Source organism: Perca flavescens, chromosome 2, assembly GCF_004354835.1.
Source record: "Perca flavescens isolate YP-PL-M2 chromosome 2, PFLA_1.0, whole genome shotgun sequence".
Classification (NCBI taxonomy): Eukaryota; Metazoa; Chordata; class Actinopteri; order Perciformes; family Percidae; genus Perca; species Perca flavescens.
In genome coordinates, this window is record NC_041332.1 from 1,438,492 (window position 1) to 1,456,581 (window position 18,090).

Sequence of the window (18,090 nt, forward strand, 5' to 3'; positions counted from 1 at the left end):
CGTGCAGTGTGTGAGTGTGTCTGTCTGCAGCTGGACATCTGTCACACGTGTGTATCATAACGCTCAGCACGGGGGACGCGCTGCAGAAAGTACAGCCGTGTGAGGGCTGCTGCCGCCATTTTTCCCCCGTCATTGTGGAGCGGAGATGAAATCTTTTTCCATCTCGTTGCTTTTGCTTTGGACCGTTGTTTAATTCTGAAGGAGTGAATGGGACACGACGTGGGTCGGGATGCTGACCATGTGTTCATCTTCAGTTGTTGTTGTTCTGCTGTGTTTTCTCACACACAGACATACACACACACACACACACACACACAAAAACATAAATGCACACACACACACACACACACAGTCGCGCACACACACACACACACACACACACATACACACACAGACATGCACACACACACACACACACACACACACACACACACACACACACACACACACACACACACACACACACACACACACAGACATGCACACACACACACACGCACATGCACATGCATTTAGGCACACACACACACAATCGCGCACACACACACTCACATCACACACACACACAAACGCACACACACATTAATGCACACACATGCGTGCGCACGCACAAACACACTCACACACACACAGTTTTGAAGATTCAGTTCAGGGTGAACGAGTGTGAAAGGGGCCCCGGGGTTTACCCTCCATATTAGACGAATCGGCACCTCACCATAAACGCTTTGGTGACGGTGTTGAGGGAAAATAAAGGGATGTCGGGGGCAGGTCGGGATGGAGGTGTAGCGAGTAGATCTGTCACGCAAGAGCAGGGTTCAATGGTGCGTGATCACGGAAGGCTTGTATCATGTGGATGTGTCGACAGTGTTGTTGTCATTACTTAGAATTCTTCCTGGGGGAGACAGAAACTACCACTATAGCTTTAACAGCACTGTAAACATGGATAACATAGGAGTGTTTATTCAAAGACCTGTACATCACTGGGGAACTGTTAGCAGGTTACAATCCTGTATAACGAAATTATGGTGGGAAACAAAGGTTGTTTTTTGGTTCGGGCAAGTGGGTTGTTTATATATATATATATATATATATATATATATATATATATATATATATATATATATATATAGTACATGTATGTACTTGCCCGATGTGGCGTTTTCTTTTCCCTGGGCCCTCGGGCAATGAACCCTGAAGAGTTTTGAAAACAGACCTGAAAGAAATGCTCATTTTCTTCCCTAACCTCAACCATTATTTACTTTTACACAGCTGAAGTTCATATTCTAACTAAATCATTTATTATTTGGTCATTTTCTGTAACACCTTTTGCATTAATATCTGAATTCATACAGTATACGTGATTATGTTGTACAAATATTACAGGATGCTTACTGGACATCATTTAAAATTTTAAAAGTGAAATGGTTTCTCATTGGTACCTTAATACCTGAGAAGTGTAAGAACACTGACATTGGACATAAAAACAATGTTGTCACTGAGCAGCATCCGGGGTCTGCAGAAACGCAGGGTTCGAGTTATAATCTGAGCTTGGTGTGGTTAATTAACAAAACTGTTTCAAAGTTTGTTGGTGAAGTGCAGCCATACTGTCTTTCCTGAAAGACTATGGTGCATAGTTCTTTTGGAAAACAAGTTTATTTTGGCCTGTGTTTTGTCCGAAATAAGGCTCTAAAACCAGAGAAATCTGACTACCTAATTCCTGTGCCTTCTTTTTATCGGACTTAAGTTTACCAAAACACAAGGATCAGTTAAGCAAAGTTTACTGAGTCCAGCATAAGAGTTACAACAACACAGCAGTGGGTTCACAAACAGAGACTAAGTTTCCCTAGCAACAGACATCAAGTCAGAGCTGGTCCACCAGGATCTCGTCCGAAGTGAACCCAGATCTATTCTCTCCCTTAAGCTTTTATCCTCCCCTCACAGGGGGTGTCTTGTAGGCAGAAACTGTTATCTTCACAAACACACACGCCAAGGTCGGGGCTTCTGTGTGGTGCAACTTCCTCTTCTGTTCTCGCAACTTTTACTGTCTTTCTTGTTTTTCTATTTATCTGTCTGGTACACAATGCACTTTTATGCCATATAAGGCTTAAACTATAGTTAAAGGCTTAAACTATAGTCAAAGGCTTAAACTATAGTTAAAGGCTTAAACTGTAGTTAAAGGCTTAAGCTTAACATTCTGTGCATCAGAGTTCACCCAGAGTACTTTTAACCACTTCCTCAATGACTGCACAACGATTGCAACGAGCACAAATACAACTTTAACTGCTTAAAGTTTAATATTCTACACCTGTTTAAAAATAAATCATACGTATTACATTGATAAATGCATTATTTGTGATTAAAATAACGGCTGGTGGCATTAGTGACCCCTACAGATTTATTATTTGATGCTTTCTCTCATGTACTGTAACTCAAACCCTGCAGAAAACGTCCAGTGCTGATGCTTTCGTCTGATGCAGAGTCTGTTTTCTGTGACGTAGGACGGATGTGTAATTGTGAGCGATGTGATGTGTTGGAGCTCCAACGCTTCATTTCGACTCATTCTAGTGAGGCTGCAACTTTTTAGAGGCAAAAGGTCTTCAACATCTTGTTGTCTGTGTGTTCTGTGTGAATAACAAACTAAAAAAGCACTCCAAAGATCATGTCGATCAACTTCGCTTTTGCTTCAACTGTGTGGTTGTAGTTTGTCGTTCAGTCAGGGTCGGCTCTCTTTCTGGCTGCAAGTCCTCGTTGTGTTTGAGACTCAAGGATTTACATTTGAATTCTGGGTAATGTCAGAGGAATCAGTTCAGGTCATTGTCCAAAGTTTCCTTTCGCCTTTCTCCTCCGTTTGGTTTAGGCGAAACGTGGCGCCTGGGTAGATCGTCCAGGAGGCAGGACATTACAGAGCCGGTTATTCATTTGATCATGAACAACCATGTCTCTCGCTGTTCCTTGAATCTGTCCAAGGATTTCAGCTTCTAACCCTCCATTTTCCACTGGGCGCGTCTGTGCTGCGTTCCGGCTGCGTTCTGGTTTTGTTCCATCCTCCACCACGCGCCATACCACACCGGGAGTCTCTCGGAAGCGGATTGTCTTGCTGCCCGACTCGCAGATTTTATTGTCTCTACAAGTTCTTTACAGAACAATAAGGTGTTTAATAAGCTAGTATCTACCCTCCACTCCAAGCACTCCTGCATTTAAACTTCATGCCTTCTCTTTTCTGGAGTTGTCCGCAAGGTATGCGATCATCTCTAGGCTTGACTCAGGGAAGAGGACGCCCCTTGCCTTGCATAGTCCCGTGGGCTGCGCCATTTAAACAACCAGGCAATTCTCATGATTGGGCATGGGACTCAAGCTCAGATTTGATCACCCTGTAGCTGGCCACCTTTGATGAGGGTGTCTAGTGTTGAAAGGCCGAAACACCCCCTGATTCAAAGATACACTAATGATGATGTGGCCCAAAATGTACATCTTTCCCACATCTGAGATACAGCTCTCGCGCCACTCTCAACATCAAGGCAAACTTCATACCGTCCATTGGCACAATGGACAGTTTACCATCACGTCCCGTGTTTCATAATTCTATTAAAGTTGCCATAGGTAGGATTACGAAGATCCAGGACTTTCTGACTCAAAAATTTGAACATCGACAACTTCTCAGTCCCTCCCCCATTTCTGCTAAAGCCCAAACGGTCTCCTAAGCCCCTCCCCCCACAAGGGAGAATGAATACATGTGCATGAGCAGTGACTGACACGCAGTTAGACACCCCCCCCTGGCCCTGAATGATGCATCTGAACAGGGAGCTGTGGATTTTTGCAAATCACACTACAGGCTGTAGGTGGTACCTGCTTCATGTAGTTCTACTGGAACATAGGTTCAGTTTCAGCAAATATGACAGAAAGGTAGTTTTATAAGGGTTACCTACTGCATCTTTTGTTTTTTCATCTCCAAGAGGAATCTCTTGTTGTCCGTGGTGTTGTAGAGGAGACATAAACGATATTGGGAGAGGGGGGTGTCTTTTGGTAAATTGACTGGATGGTCTTGCTGTTTCACGCACTGACGGCTGTCCGAAGGCCCTGCAGCTTGTGTGAAAACATACCTGGGTGGTATCTTTAGCGGAGCGGAGAGCCGCTTCACGCACGCTTTTGGGACGCGCCTTGTCGCGGCTGCTGAAACATCAAGCATTTACTTGAATGGCAGCGATTTCTCGCAGGGATCGCAGCACCCGGGGGGAAATAGGGCTCCTGACAGAAGTTCCTGAATCTCTGCTTGTCACCGTTAGACATATTTCCGTTGGCAAATCATCCTTCTTCTTCTTCTTCTTCACCCTCGGATGTTTGTGTTCTTCTGGTTTGGAGCCAGATAGAAACATCCAGATAGTAACGTCTTCAACCCGCCCGCCCGCTCGCTGTGAATTCTCTGGACGACGAGCGTCTCTGTTCACACATTCGATTGAGCCGGACATTACCCAGACTTTGCACTCGGGAGCTGGCGGGGTAAAGACCGCGTCATGTCTGCTCTGAATGATTCACACATCTGTGTTCTCACATACAGCTTCTCTGGGGAATGTTAAAGGGCTGCAGTGCATGATGGGTGAAAGGTCTACAGTATATTTTTATACTCCGGCTCTGAAGTACTGAATACCAGCTTTTGGAAAACAAGCTGTATTTTACTCATTACAGGGCTACGAATTTCTGCAGGCTGCAGTCACACTGTCATCAACTCTAACAACAGACTCAACATCTTAACACGTACAGATCACAAGATGTCACTAAAACACACCACACGTGTCTACTGGTAGCTGAAGGTGAAAAAGACATATTCTCAGATCACGTCAGAACACAACCCTTTAAGAAGGAGGCCCCAAAGTCTCAAAAGGTAATGTTTTCTTTCAAATATGGCGTGCGGACAAGATAAGAAATGAGTTATCTTTCAGGACTTCTGGGCCTCCGTGAATTACAGTTGAACGCAATAAAAGATAATTTAAAGTTAACTTAAGGAAAGTTTGCGTAAAACTGATAGCTATGAATATCAAAACATGTATTTTTAAGGCTAAACACTCAACAAAATAATAATAAAAAAACGTAGCATTAAAAGTTATTTTAGGACTCAGTAATAAAAGGTTCTGATAAATTGACAGGCTTTAAAAACAAACAGAAACATCTTTGTTTCTATGGAGGACCAAACCTAACTAATTAGGAGAAAAAACTGTGTATGAATGAAATTGAAAATTTCATAATTTAATCACACTAAGGGGCCGATCACACCGACAGGCGTCGCTGAAGGCGCCTCGTTGGGGCAAAACATTGCTGGACCGGTGGAGAGGGCTTCAAATGGGATTAATGAAAACAAAACTCCTCCACAGCGCCGCAGAAGAAGGTCTGAATGCTGTGTGGAAAAACGGAAAAATGGAAAAACGTGCTCTGGTTTATTGGCATTTCTTTAAACCAATCACAATCGTCTTGGGTGGTGCTAAGCTCCGGACGGAGCCACGGTGCCTCTGCTAAATAGTCTCAGGAATGAACTTGTTTTGGTGGAACATGTGTACGTTCAAAAGTAGTTTTAGTTGTGCGACAGAAAACTGAGATTGGACAGATAGTCTAGCTAGCTGTCTGGATTTACCCTGCAGAGATCTGAGGAGCAGTTAACCATAGTCCTCACAAATCCGCCGGAGGTTAGAACGCCAACACAGAGACAGAGGAAGGTAAGAGACATCTGGCGAAAAGACATGCATCCGGCAGCATCAGAGAAATCCCAGAAATGTCACGCTGTCGATATAGACTTATTAATGTGTTAACATTGTTATTTACGCTAAGTTAGAGTCAGTTAAGCCCGGTAACGTTAATATTATGTTAATGTAGTCCAACTCCAGCCAATCATACAGTGTTATTTTATAGTTGTTACTGTGACATATAAACAGTATAGACAGGCAGGAAGCTAAATGCTGCTGTCATCACAACAGGAAGGAAGTGAAGCTAGTTTTAGCTTGCGTCTCGCTCAATTTCAGCCGAGTGCGACATTTTTTTAAATATTTAAACTTGTATGCGCGTCTAATAAAATGCTTAAAAAACCAAAAGTGCCGCGCATGAAAGGAGCGCACGCCAGGCGTTCAGTACCAGAGGGAAACAACGGTTAGCTGACGACACGTTTCTCGCGACGCTTCTCGGTGTAATGGGCCCCTTACAGTAGAAAGTGTATGTGTATGTGTCTTTTTAGATATCCTGCTGCTCACCAAATCTCCTTATTCTAAGGATAAATAAAGTGGAACTTGAAGTGCTGCCAGCGCCCCCCAGAGGCTGTACGGTTGATTACATTATAGCCACAATATAAAGAAACCAACCTGATCTCACAGAATCCCGTGAAATGAACACGGCCCCTTAACTCAAAATCTGTGGCAGTATCACGGAATCTCAAAAAATTCCGTGATGGGTCCACGGAAGAATTTCCGTGAAATGAACAAGGAAAAGGTAGCGGTACACGGATTTTCGGGCTTTCATACTACTCGCTAACGTAGTTGCTCTTAATGCTACGTCATCTTCTCATTGACTTTACATTGGCATTGTTTTCCGTGGTGGCCACACGGAATTTTCACACATTCGGTGCCACCACCACGTAATGAGCTGTTAACAGTTCGTGATCGTTTCACGGGATTCTGTGAGACCAGGCTGGAAGAAACACAGTCGAGATGAACATGTAAAGTTTGTCCTGAGGGTGGCGCTAAAGGAAAGAGTGGATCCTCTGAGGATCAGGACATTTCATTTTATTTTTTGATTTTGTGTGTGTGTGTGTGTGTGTGTGTGTGTGTGTGTGTGTGTGTATATGTGTGTATTTCTTTTGAGATTTTGTCCTGATGGTGGCACTAGAGGAAAGCTCAGGGGGGGTCACCAGAATCATTAAGGTTTAACCTCTGGGGAAGATGCACAGCTGCTTTCATGGTAAATAAACGTGGAATCACTGGGCTTCACTTTTATTTTCAACTCAGGAGTTATATATATATATATATCTCATTTTTCCTGCAGCGAGAGTTTTTCTTCTATTGATTCTTTTTCTTTTCTTTCTTTCTTTCTTTTTTTCAAATCCATTTTTTGCGTTTCAGTGTATGTGATCATTTGATTTCTTCATGCACTCATTTATTTATCCACTAACACGTCAGGTTTGGTCCTCCATACTTGGCGGCTGCTGTTTTTACAGGCTGGACGTTTTTTTTTTCCATCCTCACTACTCAATACCTTTATTTTTCACTTTACCTGCAGCGTAACGTCTCACCGTTTTACTGCCGAGCTGAAGCCTACGCACACACACTCACAAACCCACACAGTTTTAGCGATATTCCTTAGCAAGCTCCGGCTATAGACTCAGAGCGAGCCCTCCACGCCTGCCGCCAACCATCGAGGACTGCCATTCTCTTTTTTATTCCTCTCCAATTCTCCCGTCCTCTCCCTCCCCTCCCCCTCCTCCTCCCCCTCCCCCTCCACATAACGACTGATGCCTTTGCCCCCAAGCTATCGCTTTTAAAAGTACACAGTATGTCGAGTTTGACTCGCCCGAGGAGACACAGAAAAGAGCGAGGGCGCCATTGGGACAACACAAGAAGAAATAAAGTGATGTTTCGGGGTAAGCACAGTTTAGGAATAGTCCTTTACCTCTGTTCTCTCACTCAGTTTCTGTTCCTCCCCCTTCCTCTTCCTTTTCCCTTCTGTTCAGACATATTTCCTCCCATATCTTTTTGGATTTTATTTTTCCTCCGTCGTGTGTCTGTGTTTTGTGTGCTTGACGACTCCATCTTTCTCTTGTGTTCCCTTGTTTTTTCTTTTCTCTGCATCTCCAGTAGTGATTTGTTCCTTCAGAAGTGCAGAAGATGTAGACTTTAGCGAGCTACAGTATGTGCAGTGTTCGTGCTGGTGTGTTCCCTTTTTAAAAGTGCTTCTTTGTGTGTGTGTGAGGGTGTGGGGGGGGGTATTTTCATGTGCAACTAGACGGGTGCTAGTCTGACCAATCTGGCAACCCACACAGCTAACAGCCGATTGGCTCTCTGAACTGTTTGTTAGCTTGGAACTAGCCAATGATAGCTGTAGCTGTAACACGCCCGAGGATCCTCCCCCTCGCAGCCTAAAAACTTCTTCAGTCTGGCTTTTACCAAATGTCTGATCATTTTATGGTTTTCTTTTTTATTCTCATTTCTTCTTATGTAGTTTTTTTAATGATTGGTATTGTTTTATTTTATGTATTTTGTATTATTATTTTTAACATTTATATTTTTTGTGTAATATTTTTTAAGCCATCCATATTTTATGTAAGTAATATATATATATTTTTTAAGAATTTCTTTAACGTTTTTTTGGCCATCCATTTTTTGGATTGTCTGTTTTTTTTTTTAAGATTTTTTTTTTTTTATATAGATTATTATTTGATTTGCATTAGTCTGTAAACCCACTTTGCCCTACAGCACTTTAAATTGAAGTTTATGTTTTAAAAGGTGCTTAGCTTGACCCTCTTAACCAATCGGCTAAAGGCTTTAGATGTGTGAGAGCACCAATCAGCTCTCTCGTCTAACGCCTGGTCAGGGGAGGAGACGAGGGCAGGAAGTGACATCACAGTGTTGGGAGGACTTTAGTTGTAGAAAAACATGAAACATTTAAATACATTGAAATATTTACCTTTAGAGTGGGTCTGCGCCTGCTAACCTCCCTCCCTCTCTCTGATTGGTCTGTCTGCAGCTGGATGAGGAACGGCACCCGGCGCGGCCCAATCAGCTGCGGCGGCTGGCCTCCTACGTCTTCTCCTCCTCCACGCTGGAGACGGAGCACTATCCGCACGGAGGCGGCAGCTTCATCCAGAGGAGCCGCTCGGCCGAGAGCAGCCCCGCCCACATCACCGCCGCCGCCGGCGCCTCGGTGCGGCGCCGGCACGCCGGGACGCTGCCGACGCCGGGCAGCCCGCGCAGCAGACACTCGGTGCTCAACGTGTCGCGGACGCAGCTGCAGCAGATGTTAGCCAAGCTCATGAACAAGAACAGCAGCTGAGAGGACTCGGAACACACACACATATACATATACAGACACACACACACACATGTACACACACATATACACACACACACAGACACAGACAGACACACATACGGACACACACATGTACACACACACACACACACACACACACACACGTATATGCAGAGTTTGATAAACCAGTTTTGGGGCCCGGCCACACAGCCGGACGAGATCGGTGGTTATAATTAAATAAATAATGTACCCCCCCTTTTTGAAAAAGGTTTTGGTGGAACAAAGAAATACTATTATATAACATAACATTATAACATATATATATATATATATATATATATATATATATATATATAAATATGTCCTACAATGCTGCATCATTAGTGATGGATTTACTAAACAACAATTTTGTAACTGAAAAACACTTAAATGTTATTTTAAACGGTTAGAATACATCACTAATGTCATCATTCATAGTATAATAACATTCTAGGAATTATGCATGACTGATATTAAAAAAAGAATTAACATTTAAAAAAGAAATCTGACGTCCTCTCTGCATTAAGAGCAGCCATTACTTATTTAAACAATGATCACGTGGTAAATCTTTGTAATTTATTTGATTTTTGCTAAAAATAAAGTGACCAAAGTTTAATAACCGATACACTACCTGATTTGCCCCTAAGGCTACATCTACACAACAAATATCTTTTTCTCCGTTTATAGGCCTCGCGTCCACGCGCCCCTAAAACTTTAACATTTGGAAACACCGTTTAGGTTTGAAAACTCCGGGGTTGCTTTGTAGTCTGGATGGACACATTTGGAAAACGATGATATCTTATCGGTTAGGTTAGCCTATAGACCTTTCAAAATCGCCACGCACATGCCCAGTGTGTGTAAACGGTCATGTGATACGCAATGTCAGACATGTTAATATAGATGCGGATAAGTTGTGATGCTGGAGCTAAAACTCTTGTGTGGACGGAGATCGTTTTTAAATCTCAAAACGCTGCTTCAAAAATGAAAACGTAGCGCTATAGATGTAGCCTACGACATGAACGCCTTTGTTAGTTGTCTTCAGTTTGAAAAGCTGTGAGGAAATTCTGCAATTTGTGGTAAAAAATCAAGGAGTGCAAACTTTAAAAAATAAACAAGACAACAGAGTCAGAAAATGTGAACAAACAGTTGATTTCATATTTGTAACTTGTAAAAAAAAAAAAAAAAAAAAGCTGGTTTGGCGCCCCCTGGTGGCTCTGCATACACACACACACACACACACACACACACACACACACACACACACACACACACACACACACACACACAAACAAACACAAACACGAAACAACAACAGACAAACACTGAGACACAGATAATAAAACACGTAACAAGCCATACGACATGTAGTTACACACACACACACACACACACACACACACACACACACACACACACACACACACACACACACACACACACACACACACACACACACACTCCCGTAGCGCTAAAGACTACTTTTCAAGCAGAGGAACAAGAAGAACAGGAGAAAAGCGCTGACGACGGGAAATATTTTCCATGCAATAAACTGTGAAACAGCGTCTCTGCGAACCTGATGTTGCACACGCCGCCGCCGCCGCCGCCGCCGCCGTGGACCTGGCAAACCGGAGGAAAATAATGTGAAGCTGAACATTTCCTTCCTGTTTCTGTGAAGAAGAGGAAAGTCCAACAGAGTGAAGCTGCTAACGGACTGTTAAGCTTTGCAGTATTTGTGCGTTTATTGATCTATTTATTTTCTGCTTTTCTCTGCTGAACTGAAGGAGCGATCGTCGAGGAATGCAGGTCGTCCCCGGCGATCAAGTTTTTTTTTTTGCACCGAGACTTTGGAGTCGACGTTTCCCCCTCCGATCATCCCGCCCACCGAGCAATACACCGACACCGCTTTCACCGACGCGAAAGCAGTGGCCCCCGAACGTCTCGCTCTGATTCCAGCTCCATTAAATGTTGTGTGTGAAGAGAGAAGTGTGAGTTTTCTCTGTGGAAAGGGTTTTCCTGAAGATGTAAACTCAGCCTTTACGACAGAAACTGTTACTGTGCTGGGTCTCTGGGTAGATGTACGGTGGCCCGAAAGTGCAAATATTTCACACACGATTTACAAAGAAATGAAAATACTGCAAACATTGTACTAGCAAGCGAATACACATTGAAAAATCATAAAACAACAAAACAAACATTTCACTAAATTTACTCACAACACCGAAAGTGTGACAAAAGAGCAGAAAATAAATTAAATCACGTCACAGTATTGGTTTTATATAAATGTTTCGCAAAACAAAAAAAAACAAAAAAAATAGTAACAAAAACACTTTGACTAGAAAGAAAACTAATTGACAATAGAAACTACGTACCATTCAAGCCAAGAAATGAACACAACAAAGACGTATTTTTGCAAAACAAAATCAATCACCTGTCACAACTGTTTTGCTGAATGTAGCGATTGCTAATTTTAGTTAGCGAATTTCTGATTTATTTCCTGGACTGTTTAAGAAAAAAGATCCTTTTAGGAAAGGTTGTTTTTTTGCTGTTGCGGGCGGCCGTCTGTCTCTTTGCATTTAAAGCGCCCTGTTTTCAATGTGACACTTTTTTAAGTAGATGTTTTATGATTGTCCGAAACCGTAAAAGGCGGATTGTCTAAGGGTTGAGCAGTTAAGCGTGACATAGAGCATCATGGGAAGGGGGGACATCACACAGTAGTACTGGCTGTTGTGGGTGCAGAATAGATTAGTTACACAAATATAACTTTGCTTCTGGTCCTGGTGTCAGTTGGTCTTGTGATTGTTGCATCTTTTTGTTGGAGCAGCCGCGGAGCTTAATTTATCTGGAGATTATGACTTGATTTTCTTTTGATTTTAAGATTACACAAAGAGTCGGTCGCTCGGTCCCACATGTTGGTCCAGACTGAAATATCTCTGCTGGATTATCATGTCATTGTTGTGTTACCGCGAGACTGTCCTCCCCTGAAAAACTCCCCCATAGGTAGTTTGTTCCAGCATCATTCTGACCTATATTTATGTTTCTAGTGGCCGTAGTAGTTCTGACGGGAGCAAAGCAGGAAGTAAGGTGAGGAAATATAAGAGTGCCAAATGTCCCGGTAGCGAAATTACGAATCCTATTATGGCCACGCTAAGACCAGCCCTTCAATAGTAGCTCGATCGGTTGGGGTTAGGCATTGACCTCGAGTGGTTAAATAGGATAGAAGTGTGTGAATGCTATTGAAGGGCAGGTCTTGGCGTGGCCATAGTGGGATTTGTAATTTTGCGTCCTGGTAAGGAGGTTGGGAGAGGGGGGGGTGGGGGTGGATGGGTCAAACAAACACAGGACTTTCACCCAGGAGACTGGGGTTCTTGTCCCATTTGAAAAGAAAAGGAAAAACAAACGGAGCTAGGTCACGTTCTGCGTCACGTGGTAACCTTCAGGAAGTGAAGTTACCTCTGATTTGAACCCAAACCTCCATCTTTTTATCAATAGTAAGTAGTGTTGGAGCCATTTCACCACTTTGTTTGTATAGGCTAGTATGTTGGTTATGTCAAGGTGCAGTTTTATGTTTGAGCACTGGGTGGAGCATGGCCTTTGGGAAGGCATAAAGCTAATTCACCACAGGTACACAGGTGTGTGGAAACGGGGAAAGCAGACAGCTTTTTACCGTGTCAGTCGTATCAGTTTGGGCAGTGTTTCAGTTGTTTTGACAAGGAAACTAAGCCAGAAATGAACTCTATGCTTGTGCGACGGTAAGCAGGCCGTTTTACAGAAAATAAATGTCCATACATTGTGGACATTGATTATTGGCACGCAGAACACGCGTCCGAGCAAGTTCTCCCCTGATCCCACCATATTGGCCTAATGTAGGAATTGATAAAAGACTCTACAAGTAGTTTAGGTTACGGCGTGTTTAAAACTGCGATCGTTACCTTCTCTGGTTTAGATATGAGGTCGGGAAAACTCTCCTGTGGGTCAGATTAGAGGGGGGGGAACAAACAATAGATATCCTCGTATGGTTTAGAGGACTGGTTGGTTGATGTAGAAGCACTTTATTGTCCCAAGATAATGAGATAATTAAGTCATAATCTCAAGATAAAAAGCTTTAAAGAACACTTTCAGAAACTACAGCCGGTAAAAGCTTCAGAAGGTTGGTCATTGTCTCGCCTGCATCGTTCCACATTTGGACGTTATGTTTGAGTTAAATCCAGATCTTCCAGAGGACAAAGTCGATCCTGCTTCCTTCATAAAGATTGCCAATTAGAAATGCAATCCATAGGAAATTATGTTGGATTTTTTGTTGGTGGAGAGACGGTAAGATAACCGTTGACTAGTCCATCGGGTGGCAGGTTTAGGCTGTCGTGTCGGTGTTTTCTGTCGCTCTCGGTTTGATGAAGAGTTGTAAAGGTGACGTGATGTTCGTCTGTGGAGTAGTTTAATCTGTTTTGTAAAATGGCTGCGAGCTTGACAGAAAAACTCCTAGAGCTTTCTGACATTGTGCCGTGTGTCTTATTTCCATCGTGCTTCCTCTTCCATCACTATTTTCTGACCGCTGGACTTCACTGTTGCACTTTATCACCGAGTCGACCGTAGAGGGGGGTCAGGCCGGGCCGAGGGTCTCGTTAATATGGATGCAAAAACACAGATGCAATAAGTGAAATATGGGATGGAAAAACAAAGAAAAGAGTTATTTAAATAGACGTTCTGGTGGTTCAAACATTTCCAAACCATCAGTTTTTCTGATTGATTTTATTGTTTGTTGCAGTTCATTTCCATGAAAATCCACTTGCAAAGACTTGAAACTTCTTTGAACTTGCATCCAAAGAAAGTTTTGAAAACCGTCTTTGCTCTGAACTGCCAGAAAACCAGATAAAAAAACGAGGAAAAAATCTGAAATGATGGATGATCTGCATTCAATTTCAAGTTGATTTCTACAGAAATGAACTGAGAACAACGGCTGCCTGAGGAAAGGAAAAAAATCTGTATGATGGAAGATATTTTTTTTAATTATGAAAAGGAATGAAAAGTTCCAGTAGAGCAGAGCGAGGGCTTTCTTATTTCACAGCCATTGTCTCCATTTCACAAGCAATGAGAGATAATAACATTACAGTCAGTAAACGTTGTATGGGGCTAGGGGTTAGGGTTAGGGGTTAGGGTTACGCAACGTTAATGTAGCAGGAGTCTGTTTCAGCGTTGATCGACATGTGACGTGTGCTATTTGCTGGTTTTAGTGAAAGTATGTGAAGATGTCAATTTGAAAGGAAATTGTCAAAAATTGTATTTCGGTGAAGGAAACTACATCATGTGAGAATCTGCATTGACTGCGTTTACATGCACATAATATTCCAGTTTTTGCTCTTATTTTTAAAAAGACAATATTCCGACTAAGCTGTTTCCGCAGCTAATGAAACTGAATATTCCACTAATATTCCTTTTTACATGCAGCCGTGTTTAACAGGATATTTACAGTGTTTCAGTGGTGGAGGACTTGTGCGTGTGAACACAACGTCACGCTTTCATTCCTTCAACCAGCTTCTTGAAAAGGTCGGCGCATATCCACAAACCTGTTGATAGCCAAGTCTTTGATAATGTTTAAAAGTAACGGTATTTCTCCTTCTATACTTTTGGCCTGCAAAGTGTCTGCTGGTTGGTTTGTGTACAGTAACCATAGCAACACACAGAGCTGACTGTAAGCCATAAACAGGCAAGAGGCCATAAACTGTCACGAACTGCAGTAAAAACCCAGCTTCTGCAGATAAACGCAGATTCTGAATGTGTTATAAACATATCTAAAGAATGCTTTTAAAACCCGAATAATACCGGAATATCACACATGTAATTGGAAAATGCTAAATTCGGAAAAAGGCCTTTTCGGAATATCCAAAGCAGAATATTCTGTTTACATGACCTGTATCAAATTCAGAATATTGTCCTATTCGGAATAATAGTGGAATATTAGTGTGCATGTAAATGTAGTCAACGTAAGAAGTGATCACATGTTTGATGGTGTTTGGCTGAAGTTTGAGAGACAGAGGAGATGAAACAACTGATTGGTCAGAGACATTGATATTTCAAGAAACGTCATGATTTTGATCCAAAAAGCTCCCAATTTCTCAAATGATTCAGTCTGGCAAACAATGGCTCAAAATGGATTGTCTTTGAGAATTGCACTTTTCTTCCAACGGGTGAAAAAGTGCCCTCACCAATCCTCCAAAAAACAACCAACTCATGCAGGCTGATTTGTTTGAAAAGAACACTGGGTGTTTTACTTTTGTTTAAACATACAACATTTAGGGCTGTCCTCGATTAAAGATATTCTTAGTCGACAAGCACTCATGCGATTTTATCGACTTATCGATTAGTTGATTTATTTATCTGTAAAACTGAGTTTCTCCACAAAAAAATCATGCAGAAGCATCACTTTAAATCTTGTGTTAACCAGAGCACTCAGAAGTTTCTTCGAAATAAGTTATGTAAAAAATTATTTAGGGTGAAAAGAAATCTCAGTCGACTAAGACCAAAACAAACCATTAGTTGACTAATCGACTCGTAGGGGGCAGCCCTAATTCAATTTACCAGCAAAAAATACTTGGGTGTGGAAGAATACTTGAAAAACGTATTCAATGTAGTTTCAAAAAGTCTGTTCAGATGTTCGCAGACTCAGATTTCAATGGTTCGACTGGCTATAATCACCGCCTACGTTGTGTCTGCACACAAAACAAATGTCTTACGACAAAATGAAAAGCCATCAAAGAAAAAACAGCGAGTGTTTGTAATCAACATTTAATTGTCGTGTTTGAGAAGTTTCATCACATTTAGGCTCTTTCGTCAAAAATCTTTATTTTTGACATTTACCGGTCACTGTCTCCAGTAAGTCTAGAACAATATTTTCCACTTTGAAGGAGACGTTTTGTCCTGAAAGACAACGATTGTTCCATCCTGAAAGATGGAGGCTGTCAGTAGATCTACAAACATGTGTGAAGTAGTTTTTGTTTGGTTTTGAGTTAACTGAGTTACTCTCCGATCAATGAGCTGTTGTGATGGTTGTTTAAGTGTTGAGCTGTGAAACCCTGTGCAACGTTAGCCCGCTGCTAACGTCGTACCAAAGCAGTGCTCTGTGGTTTGTTGCTTTGAATGTCATTCGAACGACATTCTTCAAAGTCTGAGCTGTGTCTCCGGAACATGTTCAGAAACGTTTCGGAGTACACGCTACGCGAGAGTAGCCAGGGCGGCCATTTTGTGCAGTGAAAACGGTTGCTTTCTCGATGTGTTAAAGGGCTACATTAAGTAAATATGCACCACTTGCTGTTTCGTTGTGCGTGAGCCATTAACGTCGCTCTGTGCTGAGACTCATCACAGCTACGGTTTGATGAGGAGTTTGTTTTTATGCTGCTTCGTGCTGAGTTCAGGACTTCCTGCCCATTTTATATTCAGCATAGCATTACAGTACAACCACTTAGAGAATGTATGAAGTGGACTAGCTGCTAACTTTATTTTGCACGTCCGCAAAAACGATTCACCTAACGTACAAGATTGTCACTGATACATGTCAATGTTATTGTCCTGTGTCACCATGAACGCAGTGCTACTTTCAGATAGAAACCGGTGGAAGAAACCTTTGAGTGTGCTTTTTATGCTGATGACACACACACACACACACACACACACACACACAACAATAACGATCCGCAGCATTAATGACGGTATGTCGAACCAAGACACTGTTTACCGACTGTCGCCACTCTTTGCATGAGATCTGTTTGTACGACACGCACCTCTGACTGTAAAATGACTCAAAACAACACTGTACTGTAATTACAACAAAAACACAGTGAATATACACCTCTGACTGAAAAACGTCTGTGATTCTTTTGTAAATATTTTTCACACTGCTACTAGAGGGGATACTCACGGATCAGAGCTTGGTTCTGCAGTGCAGATGTTGACATTTTGTGATGGCTTTTGTGTACAACAATTATTGCTTTTTCTTTTATTGTCAGGGGTGCCAGCCAGGAGAGATATCCTGGCAACATTTTGTAGTCATCACAGTCAAATGTCAGCCAACACAAAGGATGTCGGCCTTAAATGTAAAACAAAGTGCTCAAATAACCCAACATAGTAAAGTAGACAATTAGCAAAAAGACCATGGAAACATCTTTGATTATTGATTATAGTTGGGCAGTGTATTAACGCTGGTATCCTTTAAACAATAACATAACTTAATAACATGTAGTCTAGAAAAACACACCATTGTAAACAAACAAACAAAAATATAACCCCTAAACAAGATACATAATCCCCCAATGTTCAACTGTTTATCTTTGGTCGAATTAGTCAAACATTCAAATGTTTAAATAAAGTTCAGTTAATTCAAAGAGTAGAACACATTCAGTGTGTTGTGTGTTAGAGGAGGAAGTCATGCTGCATGATGCTGTTGAAACATCATGGCCTTCTCTTTAATATTTGGCTGTTTGAGCCCACCATTTTGGATGAAACCTTTTACGTTTCATTTTTGGTGATTTGGAGATAACTTTCCATCGGTCACAATTAAGATTTAATCTAACAGTTTTGTTATAGTGGTAGAGTGACCCAACAACCAATGTGAACCAAGCTGACAAATGTAAACAGTCGGTAAAAAGTTGGACAACTACTTCCTGGTTCGTACTGGACTTAAAGCAGTTTTGCAGGTCAACAGACCAAAACAATTTTAACTTAAAATTAATTCATTATTGTCTAGACCAGTGATTCCCAACCAAGATGTAAGAGGGGTACTCCTGCTGTTATCAGCAGTTCCGTGTAAAGATTGTAGAGTAGCTAAACTAATAAAACAAAATTAGAAATTACAATTTGATTAAAAGAATATATCAGCTGTAACACCTGAACTCTAGATGTTGCGGTTCTAAGAGTGGTTAAAACTAGTTAGCAAGCGAACACAGAAGTTTAGCTAAAAGTAATGACCAAATGGTAGGAATAAATAGCCAGTGTTGTAGTCAAGACCCCCTTTGTCGAGTCCAAGACCAGGACTAGTCGAGACCGGGTCAAGATAGATTT

The 18,090-nt window shown here is 41.9% G+C and overlaps 1 protein-coding gene across 1 annotated transcript in view; it reads left to right on the top strand.

Annotated features, from left to right (window-relative positions):
• ttbk1a (tau tubulin kinase 1a) overlaps positions 1-9,024 on the top strand; it is a 36,972-nt gene extending 27,948 nt beyond the window's left edge. Inside the window, exon 15 of the mRNA XM_028599546.1 lies at positions 8,719-9,024. Within this exon, the coding sequence (XP_028455347.1) occupies positions 8,719-9,024 (306 nt within the window). The remainder of the gene's footprint in view (positions 1-8,718) is intronic.
• The last annotated feature ends 9,066 nt before the right edge of the window (positions 9,025-18,090 follow it).